This window comes from Watersipora subatra, chromosome 10 (genome assembly GCF_963576615.1).
Source record: "Watersipora subatra chromosome 10, tzWatSuba1.1, whole genome shotgun sequence".
Classification (NCBI taxonomy): domain Eukaryota; kingdom Metazoa; phylum Bryozoa; class Gymnolaemata; order Cheilostomatida; family Watersiporidae; genus Watersipora; species Watersipora subatra.
Window position 1 is genome coordinate 38039997 of NC_088717.1, and position 18269 is coordinate 38058265.

General features: G+C 38.4%; 2 protein-coding genes across 2 annotated transcripts; both read right to left on the reverse strand.

Moving 5' to 3' along the window:
• Window positions 1-13004: 13004 nt before the first annotated feature.
• On the reverse strand, window positions 13005-13493 carry LOC137407034 (uncharacterized). Its single transcript, XM_068093640.1, has one exon. The coding sequence runs from the start codon at window positions 13491-13493 to the stop codon at window positions 13005-13007; it is 489 nt and encodes a 162-aa protein (XP_067949741.1).
• A 381-nt stretch (window positions 13494-13874) lies between these two features.
• LOC137407035 (uncharacterized) lies at window positions 13875-15494 on the reverse strand. Its single transcript, XM_068093641.1, has one exon. The coding sequence runs from the start codon at window positions 15492-15494 to the stop codon at window positions 13875-13877; it is 1620 nt and encodes a 539-aa protein (XP_067949742.1).
• Between the last annotated feature and the right edge of the window lie 2775 nt (window positions 15495-18269).

Here is an 18269-nt window from a genome sequence, read left to right on the forward strand (position 1 = left end):
ACGGCAAATAACAAGCCTAAAATTAAAAAGAAAGAGTCAAAAGCTCAACAATCAAACAACAAACAACCTGCAAACACAAGAAGTCAGCTGCAACACTCGTCAAAACTCTCAAACAAATTGGTGACATATCAAGAGTCTGTAGCAAAGTCCGAAACAGGCAGCAACTCTACCACCACTAACGAGCAAAGAGCAAACATATATGGTCTGCGGAGGAAGCCAAAGCAAAAACGAGAGAAAGGCTTTCTCTACTCCAGCCAATAGACTAACCTTGGTAACTGTAATTTTATAATCGCATATAACCGCATTATCTTTAGCCAAAGACGTCATAAAAAACCAAATAGACTGGATGTGTAAACACGATTACTTTTATTGAAATATTTATATATACAATTAAGCTTCAACTTGTGCTAATTCAATTTGGATGGGTGCACGCTGGCATCTTCGGGGCATCTTCTAGGTAAGTAGCAAATAAAGATTGTACCCACAAGTAAGACCATGGCACCGACTGCCCCTATCGGCCCAACCACCGACCAATCTACAATGATAACAAATACAATAGAGAATACCATATATATATATATATGTATACATTATATATATATATATATATATATATATATATATATATATATATATATATAATATATATATATATATTATATATATATATATATATTATATATATATATATATATTTTTTTTTTTTTTTTTTTTTTTTATATATATATATATATATATACATCTCATGCTACAGACAGTACTGTTTCGGCTATTGAAGCCTCATCAGTGCAGCTCAGAGCTTTGGCAAGGGACACAAATCCCATTACCAATGAGAGTTGACTTTTTGCCATGAAACAACTAGGTTGCCTCACAGACTTTAAGAAAGTCAATGTGCTGGCACCAGAGTGCTCAAATCACAAAAGTGATGAGCTTTGCACAAAGGCTAATAGTGCTGCACCTCTCACAGAGTGCTCAACCAAACCGAAGTGATGGAGCATATACTCATGCTACAGACAGTACTGTTTCGGCTATTGAAGCCTCATCAGTGCAGCTCAGAGCTTTGGCAAGAGACACAAATCCCATTACCAATGAGAGTTGACTTCCTGCCATGAAACAACTAGGTTGCCTCACAGACTTTAAGAAAGTCAATGTGCTGGCACCAGAGTGCTCAAATCACAAAAGTGATGAGCTTTGCACAAAGGCTAATAGTGCCGCACCTCTCACAGAGTGCTCAACCAAACTGAAGTGAGAGAGCATATACTCATGCTACATATATATATATATATATATACATATATATATATACATATACATATATATATATATATATATAAAATTGTTTCCTCACCCCGGTTAACCCGTATAGGTGGTAGTTTCTGCTCTAACTCGGGTCTCCTACCAGAGACTTGGAAGTTTGAGCACTCGCCTCAAGATCTTAGCTGTTCCCAATAGCGCACTTTTCTGCAACTCCCCTAAGTTGATTGCTGTTGGTATTTGGGCAAGCCACATTTTATGCGCCGGTGTTATTGCGCCCCAATGACTACTGGGATTACAGTTGTTCTTACATCCCAGCATTTTTCAATCTCCTCTCCAAGAGGGAGATATTTCTCTACCTTTTCTTTTTCTTTGCTATCTATATTGTAGTTGTTGGGTACTGCAATATCAATTATAGTAGCTCTCTTGTTCTCCTTGTCCACCACCACAATATCTGGTTGGTTTGCTAGGACATGCTAGTCCCAGAGGATTTTAGCGCGATCATGTTCATTGACCTTACCAGCTTCCCACCAGTGTTGTGGTTTATTAAGGCCATACTCGACACATAGACTTCTATACACAACACCTGCAACATGATTATGCCGCTCAGTGTATGCATTTCCTGCTAGCTGCTTGCATCCACTGATGATGTGTTGGATGGTCTCAGGGGCATATTTGCACAGCCTGCATCTAGGATCATCTCTAGTGTGATAGATTTTTGTTTGAAGTTGCCTTGTTGGGAGCACTTGCTCCTGGGCTGCCATGATTAGCGACTCTGTATTGGCTGTCAGGTTTCCTTTGTTCAGCCACATATATGTCTGGTGAAGATCGCCAACCTTAAATATTTGTCGGTGGTAAGCACTATGAAGAGGTTTCGTGTGCCAGTAAATTTCCTCATCATCAGGGCGAAGGTCCATTGTAAGAGCAGCCAATTGAAATTCAGCTAGCAACTTATCTGAAGTGGCCATGGAGGCTGCATAGGCTTTGATGCTTTGCTCTTTCTCCTTCACTGTCTGCTGTACACTTTTGAGTCCCCTACCGGCATCTTTCCTATCAAGATACAATCTAGTAGTATCAGATTTTGGGTGAGTGCTCCATGCATGGTCAGCAGTTTACGAGTTGCTATATCTGTTTCCTTGATGGCTTCCTCAGTCCACTTTATTATGCCTGCTGGATATCTTATTACTGGCAGTACGTTGGTATTTATTGCCATGACTTGGTTTTTGGCATTGAGCTGGCTCCGTAAGACCTGCCGAAGGCGTCTCTTGTAGATATTCAGTAATGGCTTTGTGACGTTCCTCGGCTTCGTGGTTGATGTTGCTTTGCATAATCCCCAAGTACTTGTACCCTTCTTTTATATCTTTGATGGTACCATTTGGCATTCTTAGGCCATCTGTGAGCATAGAATGGCTTTTCTTAAGAATTAGCCTTCCACATTTCTCAATGCCGAAGGTCATTCCGATGTCCTTGCTGTATACCTGAGTGAGGTGTATTAGCGAATTAATGTCCCTTTCTTTGTTAGCATACAGCTTGATGTCATCCATGTAGAAGAGGCGGTTTATTTTGGTGCCACTCTTAAACTGGTACCCATAGTGAGTCTTCTCCAGCATATTGCTTAGAGGGTTTAGGCATATGCAGAAGAGCAGCGGTGATAAGGAGTCACCTTGATAGATGCCTCGCTTAATTTGTACACTCGCCAGCTTTTTGCCATTAGCCTCCAGTTCCGTCTTCCATTTGGTCATTGACATCTTGATGAATGCCACAAGAGCAGGGTGAACATTGTACATACTGAGACACTCAAGTATCCAACTATGGGGAATTGAGTCATAGGCCTTTTTGTAGTTGATCCAAGCCATGGCAAGATTGGTATTCCTTCTCCTGCTGTCTTGACAAACCGTCCGATCCACCAGTAACTGATGTTTGGCTCCTCGGGTGTTGCGCCCAATTCCTTTCTGAGCACTGGTCATATAGTGACTCATGTGCTCTTCCAGTTTGTCTGCAACTATTCCTGACAGCAGCTTCTAGGTGGTGGGCAAGCACGTTATTGGTCGATAGTTTTTAGGAATCGGCCCCTGCTTTGGATCTTTTATCAGAAGTACAGTTCCTCCTTTGATCAGCCATTCCGGATAGTCACCTTGTTCTATTAGGCATTCCATCTGCTTAGCCATTCTAGTGTGAAGTGATGTCAATTTCTTCAACCAGAAGGCTTGAATCATGTCATGGCCAGGTGCTGCCCAGTTCTTCATACGCTGCACTCTGCACTTGATGTCCACTTCGCTGATGGTGAGTCCTTGCTGAGCCACAGTGTGTTGGTGGCTCTCTTTAAGCCTCTTCAGCCAATTTGCAGTGGTGTTATGAGTAGTCTCTTTTTCCCAGATGTCATTTCAGAAATTTGAGGTGCTGGATTGGAGAGGATCTGACATTGGCCTCCGCAGTTCACCTTTGAACTGAGAATACACTTTAGATGGATTATTGATGAACAGTTTGTTCATTCTCTTGTTATCCCGCTCTTTGGTGTACTGCTTCAGTCTTTGGTGTACCGCTTCAGCCATATATATATATATATATATATATATATCAAGCTACTCTTGTGTGTTGATGTAAATTGATCCGAAATTCTTTTACACATGACATGACTAGCAGAACTGAAAGAGGTAAATAAATAAAGTTGTAAATCATAAATTGCTTAGCACAATTACCGATAGCTAGTGGCAATTCAGCGGTAGATGTAAACACAAACAGAGCTGTAGTAGGATGCTTCAGTGTTGTAAGACGCTTCAGTGTTGTGGCACACTCTGACACCCTTCCATCCTTTACAAGTGTTTCTAATCTGATAATTAAGTAGGAAGGAAATAGCCACGCGCCACTCACTTCTATGTATTGCAATGGATAGTATATCTGTTCCCTGTTTTCTATGCATACAAACATACATTTTTGTTATTTTGCTATTTTTATTTTAACTAGAAACATAGCCACGCTTACGCTGCTTATATTGATAACCAAATTTCTGGGAAAGTGGTGAGGCGTTGCTATTACCTTCCTGGTAGTTAAGGACCATTTGTACACTCTTGCACTCATGGATAGCGAGTGCACTATTCATTCAGTTATATGTAATGTAAAAGGCATTTATGTGAGCACAGATGTGCCTTGAGTAATCTAAAGCTAATATAATCTGGTAAATGTAATTTTTGAAGAAAATTCCGAGAAAAAAAAACTTTCTTGGTCGCAAAGCCATATTTTTGGCCAAGCGCAAAAAAAAGTACATAACGGCTTTGTGAAAAGATGCAATGACGGCCTGATCAAGAATGTGATGTTTCTTCACAATTATGTTTTTAGTTCAATACTTACAAAAGGTGTGGAAATAGCAGTAGCATAATCTACTATATAAATGGCAATATTGTTTATCGGTCTGTCTGTCGGTCTATCTGTCCGCCTTATAGAATACCGTACTTTTCGGACTATTAGCCACTACTAAGTATCGTTAACGTTAGCGTTAACGGGATTCTCCGGTTAGTGCGCCTCATAACCTATTCATCGTTTGCCGTTTTCACACAAAAATGATGTAAAAATTACAACTCTATTGCTTTCTTTTAGCTTCATGGCACGCGATGCTTTTTGTCCTCGACGTATTAGGGCTAATTTATTTTCGGCAAAACGATATCGACAATAGACTCTATCGATATTAGAATTGAGCGTTTAAATTTTAATAACTCTATGAAACGCAATGCCGTTTTTGTGAACCTCTAATTCTGACTTTTCTTAAGGTTCAATTGCCAAATCGCTGTTAAAGTCACTACTTTTCACGCAGACAATTGTAGTACCTCGAATAGGAATAGCGTTTAGATTCTCTCACCTTCGATCAGACAAAGACACTACAATAATTTATTTTTACATAACATAGCGTCGTACCAGTATTGTCGTATTCAGAGTTTTGATGGATAGCTATTGGTGGAACAGTAACCTTTTTATACACATACTTCTATGCAAGAATTGTTATTATTAATTCAACATATTCACGAATTTTATTTTGTTTTTTTCAGTTCGTATTAGTTGTATCATTACCGATATTATCATATTGTAATCGTAGCAAAACAGACTCAATTTAGCTATTACTTGCTAATTATTTCCCTGTTACATCTAAACCTTTTATAGTCGTTTTATTTTTAAAATTGATTTGACCTGCACGAAACATTTTTCTCATGATATGAAATTTAAAAGTTGTTTGACAAAGTAAGTTTGAAAACCTTTACAGTTGTTTTAGGTAGAATGGCAAATGTTGTTATATGTTAAATACAAAGCAATTTTCTGTTCAGTTTTTTTATTACCCAGGCAATGCTGGGTTGTTCAACTAAATGTATTAGCTTACACAGCTTTCCTTTTAAACCTAACCAATTAGTTTTTTGTAGCTAATTTCACATTTTACAACAAACATTTGTAAGATTACTGTAAGATTTATTGTGTAAGATTGCAAGTATCAGTTATTCTCCACTTTCTTATATTTACATACATTTACATACTTTGAGAAATATACATATATAGAAGATATATAATTTTAAATTCACTTATTACATTTAAAAACTTCTTATGACTTTTGAATTTATAATATAAGTTTTTTTAAAGTTTTTTTCATCGTTGTTATTATTTCAACATTGCATTCAGCATTATTTTAAACATAAATTGAGTATCGTGTTTAAAGTTAAAACATTATTCATTTTCTCATCACTGTTATTATTACTTGATTAGTTTTCAATCTTTATTATTAATATTATTTTTTAATTCAACCATTTTTAGCAGGCATTGTTCTAATAAAATTTCAACTACAAAATACTATGATATTCTATCATATTTTTAATATCGTCGTATTCAAAGAATTGATGGATAGTTTCTGGTGGGACAGTAACCTTCTTATGCCCACACAAATCTATGCAAGAATTGTTATTATTGATTCAACATATTAACTAATTTTAATTTGTTTTCTCAGTTTGTATTAATTGTATCATTACCGTATCATCTTTTATTGTAATTGTTGCAAAACCGACTTAATTTAGCTATTACTTGGTAATTATTTTAAATTTACATCTAATCCCTTTTACAATTGTTTTATTCTTTTTAATTTATTAGACTGGCAGAAAACCTTTTCCTTATGAAATGAAGTTTGAAAGTTGCAGTTGTTTGACAAAGTTTGATAAACTTTACAGTTGTTTTTATTTTCTCTTAAATTATTTCAACTACACAAAACCCCTTTCTCATGATAGGTTACCTATCATGTTTTGTCATGTTACCCATGTAGTTTGAATGTTAGAATGGCAAATGTTGTTATATATGTTAAATACAAATAGATTTTCGGTGCAAATACTTTTTTATTATCCGGGTACAACTACAGCTTATGGTGTAAAATGTTGAAAAAATACTTTACCGAAATTGTTTTCTCACCTTGAAGCGGATTAAAATTTACTTTATTTTATTTTAATGGGAAAAATTGTTTCGGATCTCGAACTTCTGGAACTGATTATGTTTGAGAACTGAGGTTCCACTATACGCTATCAAAAGATATAAAGGTCGCTGAAAGTTATAAAGTTTTAAATTTACATTGGTTTGCAAATCTTTACCGTTGTTTTATTTATTTTTAAATCAGTTGTCCTGCGCAAAACCTTTTTCTCATGATAAGAAGTTTGAAAGTTGTAGTTGTTTGAAAAAAGTTGAAAACCTTTACAGTTTTATTTTCTCTCTTAATTCATTTCAACTACACAAAACACTTCTTTCATGATATGTAGTTTGAAAGTTAGAATGGCAAATATTGTTATATGTTAAATACAAATCAATTTTGTGTGCAAAAACTTTTTTACTACCCGGGCAACGCCGGGTAGCACAGCTAGGCTTGGGGCCATGGCGCCACTCGGGGATGAGCGGTAGACCTTTTTCGCCCCGAGTACAACGAAATTCTCCAGGCACGGCTTTCCAGATGAATGAGTTGGCGAGTGCGAGGCGATTGATTGCAAAGCGATTGAGTGCTAGGCGATTGATTGTGAGTGTGAGGCAATTTGTTGCGAGACGATTGGTTGCGAGTGCAAGGTGATTGATTGCAAGGTGAGTGGGAGGTCATTGCAAGGCGAGTGCGAGGTGATTAATTGCAAGGAGAGTGCAAGGCGATTGATTACGAGGCGGGCAGGCCGATTGTGTGCAAAGCGGGTGCGGGCCGATTGATTGCAAGGCGATTGATTGTGAGTGCAAACCGATTGATTGTGAGGCGACTGCAAGAGTGCGATTGTCAACTGCTCGGCGGGTAAAGACTAGTGCTGGGACGATATTACGATATTTCGGTATATCGTCGATATCACTTTCTGATACCGACCGTACCGAGTGCTTTCTGCCCATATCGAAATATCGGATACCGTCGATATTGGACGATATCGACGATAATATAGATCCATCGGTTTTTTGACGTCATCGCATTGTTTGCAAACGGGCTCGTCCACGAAAAAGCCGCCATCTTTGTAGAAAACTATCGTCATTTTTTTGATTAATAGTATGTTAGTTAGTAATGTTTAATTTTTCTGATAACAAAATAACAAAAAGCCTCTATTTTCAGGCATATTATCAAATAAAATGAAACATGTGAAAGTATCCTGAATGCAAAATAGTAGTGAACAATTCATGTTCAGTTTGAGATTATTGGTGTAAAAATTAAAATAAAATTTACATGAGATGATGACTTCAAATAAGTAATGCAGGATAACTTTTACAAAAATAAATTGATTGATACTATATACAAGAGTTCAGATTTGAAGAATAGGTCTTCTATGAGTATTGATTGTGGCAAGATTAATTGTTATTAATAATTTGATGACTATAATATGGCCTGTATCATCTGACTGTGTAAGTATCGTTGATGTTTACATGAATAGTAGTATTTTTGATGTTGTTTTGATACTACAATAAAAAATTGGCAAACAAAAGCATAACAAACATAATTAATTGCATAAGCTTCGTGTTTTTAACGATAGAAGTTCTTCATAAAGATGGCGGACAACGATAGAAAGACGTTATGAAAAACGAAGGATATTCTACTCTACCTATTTGATACCCGATTCTTCAGAGAATTATACCGGTATATAAATTCATTAGGGAGTTGTTCTTTCATGGCAGTTTTTTGGCAGGTAAGACAACTCCGAATAACATAACCGATATTTCGATATATCGGTTGACTACGCTATCATATCGTACCGAAACGAATTTTTGATATTGTCCCAGCACTAGTAAAGACTGGTCAGCCGAAGCGGGGGCTCAGCAGTAGAAGTGAGCGATCGTCAACTGCAAATATAGACGAGGGTGAACGGATGCATGAATCTAGACACATGAGTTTAGAATATTTACTAGATTTTACACGCATCTACATGTAGCTGTAAAACACATCACAGATTTCCATTTTTCTCCCCAACATTGACATGTATATGTGCATACATACTCTGATTAGGACAACAATTTCAGTAGACTGGATATTTGGAGTTGTTTTACTGTATGAAAGACAACTCTCAATAAACCTTATGCTGCCTGTGATTCTGCTCCTGTAGGCGGGTAGTAATGCAGCTAGTAGATTATGAATGTAATTAGAATAAACTGGTTTTGTAGTGACATGGTAGTGTTTTGGATAGCAGTGTGTAGTGTACTTGTAATGCTGAGTACGAACATACGCATGTGTAAATAGCCTAAGTGAACCATACGATTACTGTTTTTCAATCTCCGTAGTTTCGGTTTCCACCCTCTGATTTTGTAGAACATTATTTTATAATTATTACTTTATTATGATCATGTCATTTTTGTTTTTCATATTAGGAACTAATACGTTTTAAACTGCGGGTGTATGATATGTGCAAAATTAGTATACCTGGTTAGCACATAGAAACAAAGAACTACAAATTATGCATAGTAGGCTATAGCTAACACAGTTGCCCTTCCAAAACAAAAGCCACGATTCATGACTGGCATATCCTATGAACTAAGTATTACCATCTAATTATACATACTTCAACGGAACCAATGCTGATGTAAGAATGAATAATTTAACCATGAAAGACACACAGCATTGGATCACTTATGGCTCAAATAAGTGTAAAGACAGCCTACCAGTTTCTAGATACTGCCTCTGAGTGGTTGATTTTAGAATAAGAAATCTGCAGCTCCAAATCTCGGTGAGCTCCACGGACTTGAAGTTGGACAACACTCAGAGGTAGACGTACCGACGAGCCCTGCAACAAGTTGCAAGCCTAAGTACTTTGGTGAGTTCATCTGCTCTCTAATTGTCTATGATTTATAGCCTGTAAATACTTATAACTACTTAAGAATATAATTAGATAGAGCAAAAGGTTACCACAATATCTTAAAACTGACCCATCTGATCGGATGATACATAAATAGACAGATTAATTTGGCCAAAAGTCGCGATAAAAACTTGACAAGCTTTTTCTAATCAAAATTAAGACCGGCCAACGAAACGTCCATAAGGCCGTGCGACAAATAGAACAATTAAGTCATTCGCATTTCACAAGAAAAATGTGCATGTTTCACCAGTCTATGGCATTGCCTATTTGCCAGAGGTTTCTGTAATTAATGTACAAGTACAGAAAAGTAATCGTTTCTTTCTTGCCGATTCTACGGAATTCTGACATTTTGGACACTTATAATGAGTATTTCGATATTCCAACTGATGTCCAAAGCAGTGAAAGTAAAGGAATTACGATGATATTATTCTAACGATTCTTAAAATATTACCTATAAGATTATTACAATATTTAATTGCAAGAATAATTATTCGATTTTATAAGACTTAGTTATAAGAATAATTATTCGAATTTACAAGATTGAAGTATATAGTGACCGATGGTGTGCACAATGCTACTGTTACCGTATAGGATGAATTTATTCGCGAAGTTATATTTCGCGAAAATTGCCATTTCATGCATATTCGGGGTTGAAAACTGTCACTCTTTATGAAGGGTTAACTCTATTATGTCTGCCAATAGAGTTAATAATACGCATACGCGCATTGCGTGTTTCGTTTTCTATTTGGCTAACAACTACGGGTCGATCGGGCTAAGCTATAAATTTTTTTGCTACGTTCAGAGGTTTTTACGAATATTCATAGATTTGGAGACCTTTGATGAACCAATAATTTGTGGTAAGTAATGAGTTTTTTTCAAAACCATTTACTAAATTAGTTGAATTTTACTTTGGTTCTTTGGTATAACGCAATATTTATTTTTTTCCATCCTTACCGCTTCATTATTTGTTTTAGTGTGAGAGAGAGAGATTTTTCATCATACATGCAATGACTGCAAAGGTGGTATATGTCATTCTTAAAAGATCACCAATTATTAAGGGAGGTCTGAAAATTGAGGTAGAAGTGACCGCAGCTACTTACGAAGAGAATATATCTGTTTAAAAAAGGAACAAAAACGCCTTTACGAGCGCAAATCTTTGGCCAACCGGCAGAACTTTGCAATAGTAAGCCACAAGGAGAGTTCTGATGATAACTTCCTTACCAGCTATGTAGTAGCGAGATAATTGCCTTTAACATCTACCCAAGACAGTGACAGCGATATAGAGCTGCTATTACCAAAATAACTAATCAGAGAGCACCATTACACGCTAGTATTTACTTATCAAGAGTATCAATTTAATTTTATTGCTCTAGAACCCCGCCATATAGACAAAACTGTTTATATTTACTCCATTCATCGTTTGTAAAATTGTATTTGTATTTGAAACATTTTCTTTGTACACTCAAAATTGTAATGAATTATAATATATCTATACATTAAATAAAATATATAATTTAATCATGTTTGCTGCAGCGGTATCAAGGAGTTGTTGTTGATGATGAAGGGGTCTACATGTAGGTTGACTTGTTGCTTCTCTGCCAATATTTCTGCCACGGTGAATATTACTACTTGTCTCTAGTTTTCGTAATCGGAGCAGGTTGTTTCATTCTCAATCTGCAGTAAACACAAAAAAGAAAAAATAATAATAAGTGTTAAGAAAGTCCAAAAACAATAGCTGAAGTATTTAATGAAAGCGATCGGTTTTTAAACAAACAAATTAACTAATGCAGTTAATTATGGAAAAACGTATCTGCACTGCAAAGCAAATACATACCATAATGTCCAGATCAGAATCATGATCGTCCTCAACTTTGGTATTAGAAATTGATGGAGTTGATTTCAATGTAAAAAGACTAGGAGAGAACTTTTGCGATGACGAAGACATGCCGAATAATTTGTGAAAACCTTGAATAATTTTGTAAAGTTTGATGCAATAGCAATAAAACTCAAAGCCTGGCGATGATTTTAAAGAAGTTTTGGAACTCGGCTTTGTTTAGTACGTCTGCCTAGTGGCTATTTTTGCGATGACGCCATTCTGCATATTTTGTGACAACCTTGAATAATTTTGTAAAGAAATGTGATGCATTGGCAATGGTGTTAGCTCAAAGCCCAGACAATGATTTTAAAAATGTTTTGAAACTCAACTACGTTTAGTATTTACTAGCTGCATTACCCATCAACGGGATCAGATTTTTGTACAGCAAGAGGTTTATTGAGAGTTGTCTTTCATACTGTAAAACGATTCCAACTATGCAGTCTACTGAAATTGTTGGGCTGCAGTCATACATGTCAATCATTTTGGGGAGAACAATGGAAATCTGCAATGTGTTTTACAGCTAGTCTACAATGCATCAGTCTCAAACCACTAAAATGGGAGTTGTCCTATTTTTGTACAGAAAACTGATAATCAAATTGACGTTGCTAGGCAAACTGAAGATGTTCAATTTGGCAGTATTGAAAGATTGTGTGTGTTTTAAAAAATTCTACACAATATTTTGCTATTGCACTGCTGAGCTATCGCCAGCATTTATTGAATGGAGACATCTACATGCACTATACATGACTACTACAGTTCTACATCGAATGGAGACTTCTAACACTAATCATGGCTCACCAGTTCTTCGTCTATTACAGCCTGTGTTTTTTACATGGCACTTGTATATACAAACAGTGCTGCAGTAATGTGGCTGTGTTAATACAATTTATCAGTAAAATTTACATGTATAACAGGACAGACAGTACGATGTCAAGGCAGATTCAGCATTAGCACATTACAATAATAAAACATAGCGCCAACATGATAGCCTTTTCATGAGACACAATAAGGAAAACAAATGCATGAAAATATATATATACTGAAAAACATGCTAGAAAATGCTGCATGTGGATAATAAGTAGGTATAGCAGTACATGAAGAACATAGCATGACACAATAATAATATAATGTTAATTTAATGCAAGCATGACATAACAATAAAACAATGTTAATCAACACAACACTTGTGGATAGACAACATGTTTTGTTTTTCTGTCGGGTGTATGAATATACAGTTTTCGGCTTTTGCCTACTCTTAAGCAGGCAACGTACAGCTGGCCATGGCTAAAGCAGGAGGACAGTAAGTCGATACCAGCTACTTTGAGGGACTGACCTTGTGACTTGTTGATGGTCATAGCGAAGCAGACTCTGATGGGAAACTGAATCCTTTTAAATTCAAATGGTAGATTGGTTGGAATAATTGGGATCCTTGGAATAAAAACGTATTCTCCTCTACCAGATGCTGAAATGATTTTGGCCTGAATTACGTGCAAAAGAATTTGCGTAACAATTAGCCGAGTGCCATTACATAACTTTGGATTTGAATTGCCAGGTAGTTAGGCTAAAAGCTGTAAATTTATGGCAGCAGCTGCATCATTCCGGAGGCAAATAATAGCTCGCTCAGATAACCAATCAACATATCGTAACCTCTGTCGCAGATTAGGGTAAACGTTCTCCCGTAGTTCCTCGGTTGAATCCACAAAAGTGCCGTAGCCATCAAGTGACACCAAACCATCTTCAGCACTGACTGGCAAACGCCCTTCACCAATACGCAGCAGTCCAGAAGCAAAATGCGCACTTGTTTCGTCGCCAAAAATAGCGGCACACATGTTTCTTGTCAAATGCAGCTGCACAACAGACGGCCACAAAAATGATGATTTGATACATGCAATTATGTCATCAGTGGGTGTGCCTCTTTGTATGACAGGCAATGTTTGGCAGAAATCTCCAGAAAGTAAAAGAGTTACCCAACCGAAAAGTCTATTATTGTCACGCAAGTCCTTTAGTGTAAGGTTTAGAGCTTCAAATGCGAGCTTGTGCAACATTGTGCAGTCATCTCACAGAATAAGACCGCACCATTGCAGAAGTTGGGCAGCTCCACTGTTCTTTTTGATATTGCACACAGGATTCTCAGTTCTGGCCAAATTAAGAGGCAGTTTCAGTGCTGAATGCGCAGTGCCGCTACCAGGGAGTAAGGTAGCTGCAATACCAGATGAAGCTACAGCCAAAGCAAATTTCCAGACTCTCGTACTTTCGCCAATATAAGATTAGTGACAAAGGTTTTGCTGGTCCCACCTGGTGCGTGAAGAAACACCATACCACCACTGCTTTGTTCAATTTTCTCCAAAACCGTGTTATATGCAGCTCTTTGCTCTTCCAGCAGCAGCGGTTCATTGGTTTCAACATGGCGATGAAGCTCTTCACGGTCATACGCTGTTCCGTGTAGTATTTCCCTGCAAACAACAGGTTGCAGGGACTGTGACAGGCCTGTGAAGTCCATAAACTGAGAGGTTGTTGTTTGTGACCTCGAGCACTTGGTCCTTAATAAATATAAGAGCAATATTGAATATTCTATCTGTGAACTTCAGTTGTTGATCCTGAAGCGGTTGTCGCTCATGAAACAGGATGACTTCAGCCAAATGTTCCTTAAACTCTTGCCACAGCTGAAGAGGGTGAGAAGACTGGCAGGTGCTCAACATAATAGCAAACAACTTGTGCAGTTGGGCAGGTGACCGTACAATTGCAGCTTTTTCCAAGGCTTCCCTCCACTGTGCATCATCTTCCAATAGCTCCAAACGCTTGCATGCTTCATGGAAAGTGGCACAGACATGACCTTCAACAGTTCTTAAATGCTGAAAAGACATTGGGCCAACCACGTGATGCAGCATGATTCGAAGAAAGAAACATTCACGATTGTTGGGGTGAACAGTGTATACCCATGCTAGGGCATCAGTTTGATATATGCCAGGATGATCAGGCACTGCAGCTCTTTGATCTCTTCTCTTCCAGCAATTTGTGGATGCGTCAAAGGTGTAATAGGCTGGCAATTGGCAGTAGAGAAGCGTCCTGGCAAAATCATCAAGTGTACAAAGCTTGAAAAAGGCTGTTAGGGTAGTGTCACGTGGTTCTTGAAGTTGTTGCTGAAGATTTGCTTCAGTGAAATACACTCTCTGGCCATTCTCAAGATGGACACTCAGATGCTGGACAGTCGGGTGTCGTGCATGAGTGGGGAGACTGAAGATGCGCCACATTGCTTCATTTGCACTGATGTACCTTCGACTCTCATAGCGAGCTACTTCATCAACCTGAGCTCCATCTCTTTCCAAGCAAAACACTGTTTGATCACTACCCTTATTGAAATATTTGCAAATGTATTTGATGGACCTCACTGAGTTGCAAAACTCAACATTGATGTGTGCATTGAATACTTTGGACAGCAAAGGGCAGTAAGGCACTATCCATCTAGTGTCCAAAGTGATGTCGTAGGCTTCTCCAACAGCTCGCAATGTGTGTTGTTTGGTGAAACCTCCATCATCAGCGGTTTGACGATGATACAATGGACACCTATCTATGCCAGTAACTGTGTCTTTAAGGAAAGCCTTAGGGTACTTCTTGGTACATGTGCCGTCTTTCATGCAGGGTGAACCGGGGTTTAGCTGGCCACATGGACCATGTACCATGTGCTTGGTGACAATTTCGAATAGCTCAGGTTCTTCCACTCGATTTGGTACTTCTGCAGAAATGACACAATCAACCTGTGCTGGCCTGATGCGATCGCATAACCAAATTAGAATGTGTGCATGAGGGAGTCCACGTTTTTGCCATTCAATGGTGTACATATGGCATCGCACAGCACCAAATATTGCACCGGTGGTGATGTAATCCATTAGTTGCTTTAGTTTTAGGTGAAACACTCTTGCAACCACATCGTGTCTGTCATAGCTTTGCTGACCAGGCAGCAATTCATTGGAAATCTCATCCCATTTGCTGTTGCAGGTAAATGTGATGAAGAGGTCTGGTCTGCCGTAATGTCGCACATATGTCATGGCATCCTGTGTACGCTCGTGCATGTAGCGCGGGCCACCAGTAAAAGACGAAGGTCAAATCACCATGTTACCTAGTTGGTTTGCATTGCGATCATCAGCCACTGCATCGCGCAGGTGGATGTAGTCATCAGCTCTTAGCCGTGTCTGATGGTGGTGGATAAAGCTAAGTCTTTGAGTTTCAATTTTAGCGTACATATCAACTGCAAACTGCAAAAACAGCTTTCGGCACCTGTGGATGTAGTTGAAGCTACCATCACGAGCCATCAGCCTGCTAGCATAAAAATCTATAGCAGAAACCTTTCGTGTACCTGGCTCTCCTGTGCGAGTGTCAGACTATCGCAGCTGAAAGTTCTAGCCATCGTCACTTTACCAGAAAATGAGTGGATACTCCAGGGCGTCATATGCTATGTGCGTCTCAAATATCCTCCACAGTTCATTGCTGCGTAACTGCAGAACAATATCCCGCCTTTCAAACTGCTGTCCAACTATTTGAATGGCAACTTCATCTATGACAGGAGCATTGAATCTCCTTTCATGCTCTCCAACAGGGTGTTTGTCAGCATGAATGACAATTTGCAAGTCATCCGTGTTTTCAGGCAGCCTTTCCCGAGCAGTTTTGAAATCACGCACATATTTATTTTGCTCGTGTTGAACATCCTGCAGCTCATAGATTATGTTTAATCGCACTCCTTCAACAATACCATGCCGACGTTCTGCCTCTGCCTGCTGGTCACCCATGAAATAGATTTGCAGGAACTGTGGTTGCTGACCCGGTATCGGAAGCAAGGATCCAATCAAACGGTAGACTTGACCCTGAACCTTGAAATTTGGGTTAAATCCAAGCTCATCAATGGTTTTAGCTCCAAATGATGTCATTTGAAAACAGCTGTTATATTTTTGTATATTTCCAAAAAAATGTTCAGAATCAGGACTTGCGCCTTGGAATAGGTGAGTCAATACAGGTGGAATATCCTCAGAGAGTGGTCGTAGGCGAACTTTCCCATTGTTGCAACAAATGCCTGGCCTCTCGTCTTTCCAACGTAAGGCATTACATCTGGAACATTTTTTAGACATTCGTCCCATAAAAAATTCCTGATGCGCCCTATAGTGTGTTACAAGATTGTAGTCAAGTGCGAAGTTTTCTGCCCATGCACGGCGCCTGGATGCAGCAGCATACTATTTTAAAAAATTCTGGAAAATATTTTGCTAATGCACTGCTTAGCTAGCGCCAGCATTTATTGAATTGAGACTTCTGCATGCTTGAAACACTAATCATGACTCACCAGTTCATCGTCTATAGCCTGTGTTTTGACTTGGTATATACAAACTGTGCAGCAGTAATGCGGTTGTTGATAAAAATTATTATCAATGAAATCGACCATATAAACTACATATATGGCCTCTCGCCTTTCCAACGTAAGGCATTACATCTGGAGCATTTTTGGACATTCGTTCCACACAAAAATTCAACCCTATACTGTGTTGCAAGATTGTAGTCAAGTGCAAAGTTTTCTGTCCATATACGGCGCCTGGTAGCAGCTGCTGCAGTTAGTGCATCTCACTGTTGTCGCTGTTTCATCTGCTCTGAAATTTCAGCTCACCGAGCAGCTGTTGTAGCTAGTGCATCATGTTCTTGTTGCTGCTGCATCTGCTCGGAGGTTTCTGCATGCCTGGCCAATGTAACGGCTGCTCTGAGTCGTTTGAGTTGCTGCTGAGGTCGGTTCAGGAGTCTCTGCACTTCTAGCGGCTGCAGCATTTATTCTGGCCTGCTCTCAATGTACCTGTGTTTGTTCGGCGGTTTCTGCTCTTCTAGCAGCTGCTATTCTGTTTCGTTGTAGGTGTATCTGTGTTTTCTCTGCAGTTTCTGCACTTCTAGCAGATGCAGTAGCAGTTCTGCTTCATTGTGGGTGTAGCTGTGTTTGCTCTGCAATTTCTGCTCGTCTAGCTGCTGCTTTGCGTATTCGGTCTCTTTCTCTACGGGAGTCATCCTTTTCTTGCGTTTGGGCAGTAGGCTTTTTGGAAGGCATTGCACTGCTTCAAGCATTTCTAAAATTGAATGAGATGGTCTGCTTTTTTGTAATATACACTGCTCGCTTTTTTTCTCACCGTCGCCTGTCGCAACGCTCGGAGTGCCCGTGCAATTTCTGTAGTAGCTGTAGTACTCGTAGCTGGAAAAAAGTAAAAGTAACTCAGCCGCAGAAGGAAATGAACATGTTTACTATCACAAGCAGTGGCAAATCCAACGTTTTCCACCCTTTCACTGAAGTAGACTCATTCATGCGCTTTCCATGGTCGACCGCCGTAAACACATTTTTGCCACTTTCTCAGCAATTGCTAGCAACTGAATTTTATTATTCGTTATTAACATAACCAACGATCTTTAAGACTTTTATAGTAGTGGCAGTGTTGTCCAAATATTTCTCTATAAACTTAGCGGAAAATTTAATTTTAAATCTTCATTTGAGAATTTCCAACTTAAAAACAAAGACTTTTGTGCGAGTTCATTAAATTCGTCCGAGTTAAAAAACAAATAACTACTTATGTTGATGACATTATAGCCGATTCAGATTTTTGTGATTACACAGATTATTAAAATGCACAAAGTATAGATACAATGAATTTTTTGCATAGCAGTGCTTGTTAACATGTTGGAAAAATCTACTATATAACCAAAACAAATGCTCTAGATGGAGTTTCAAATTGAAAAAATATCATGAAGCAATATGGGCAAAAGGCTGGCAGTAGGCCGATAGCTAAATTTGTATGTTAACGCCA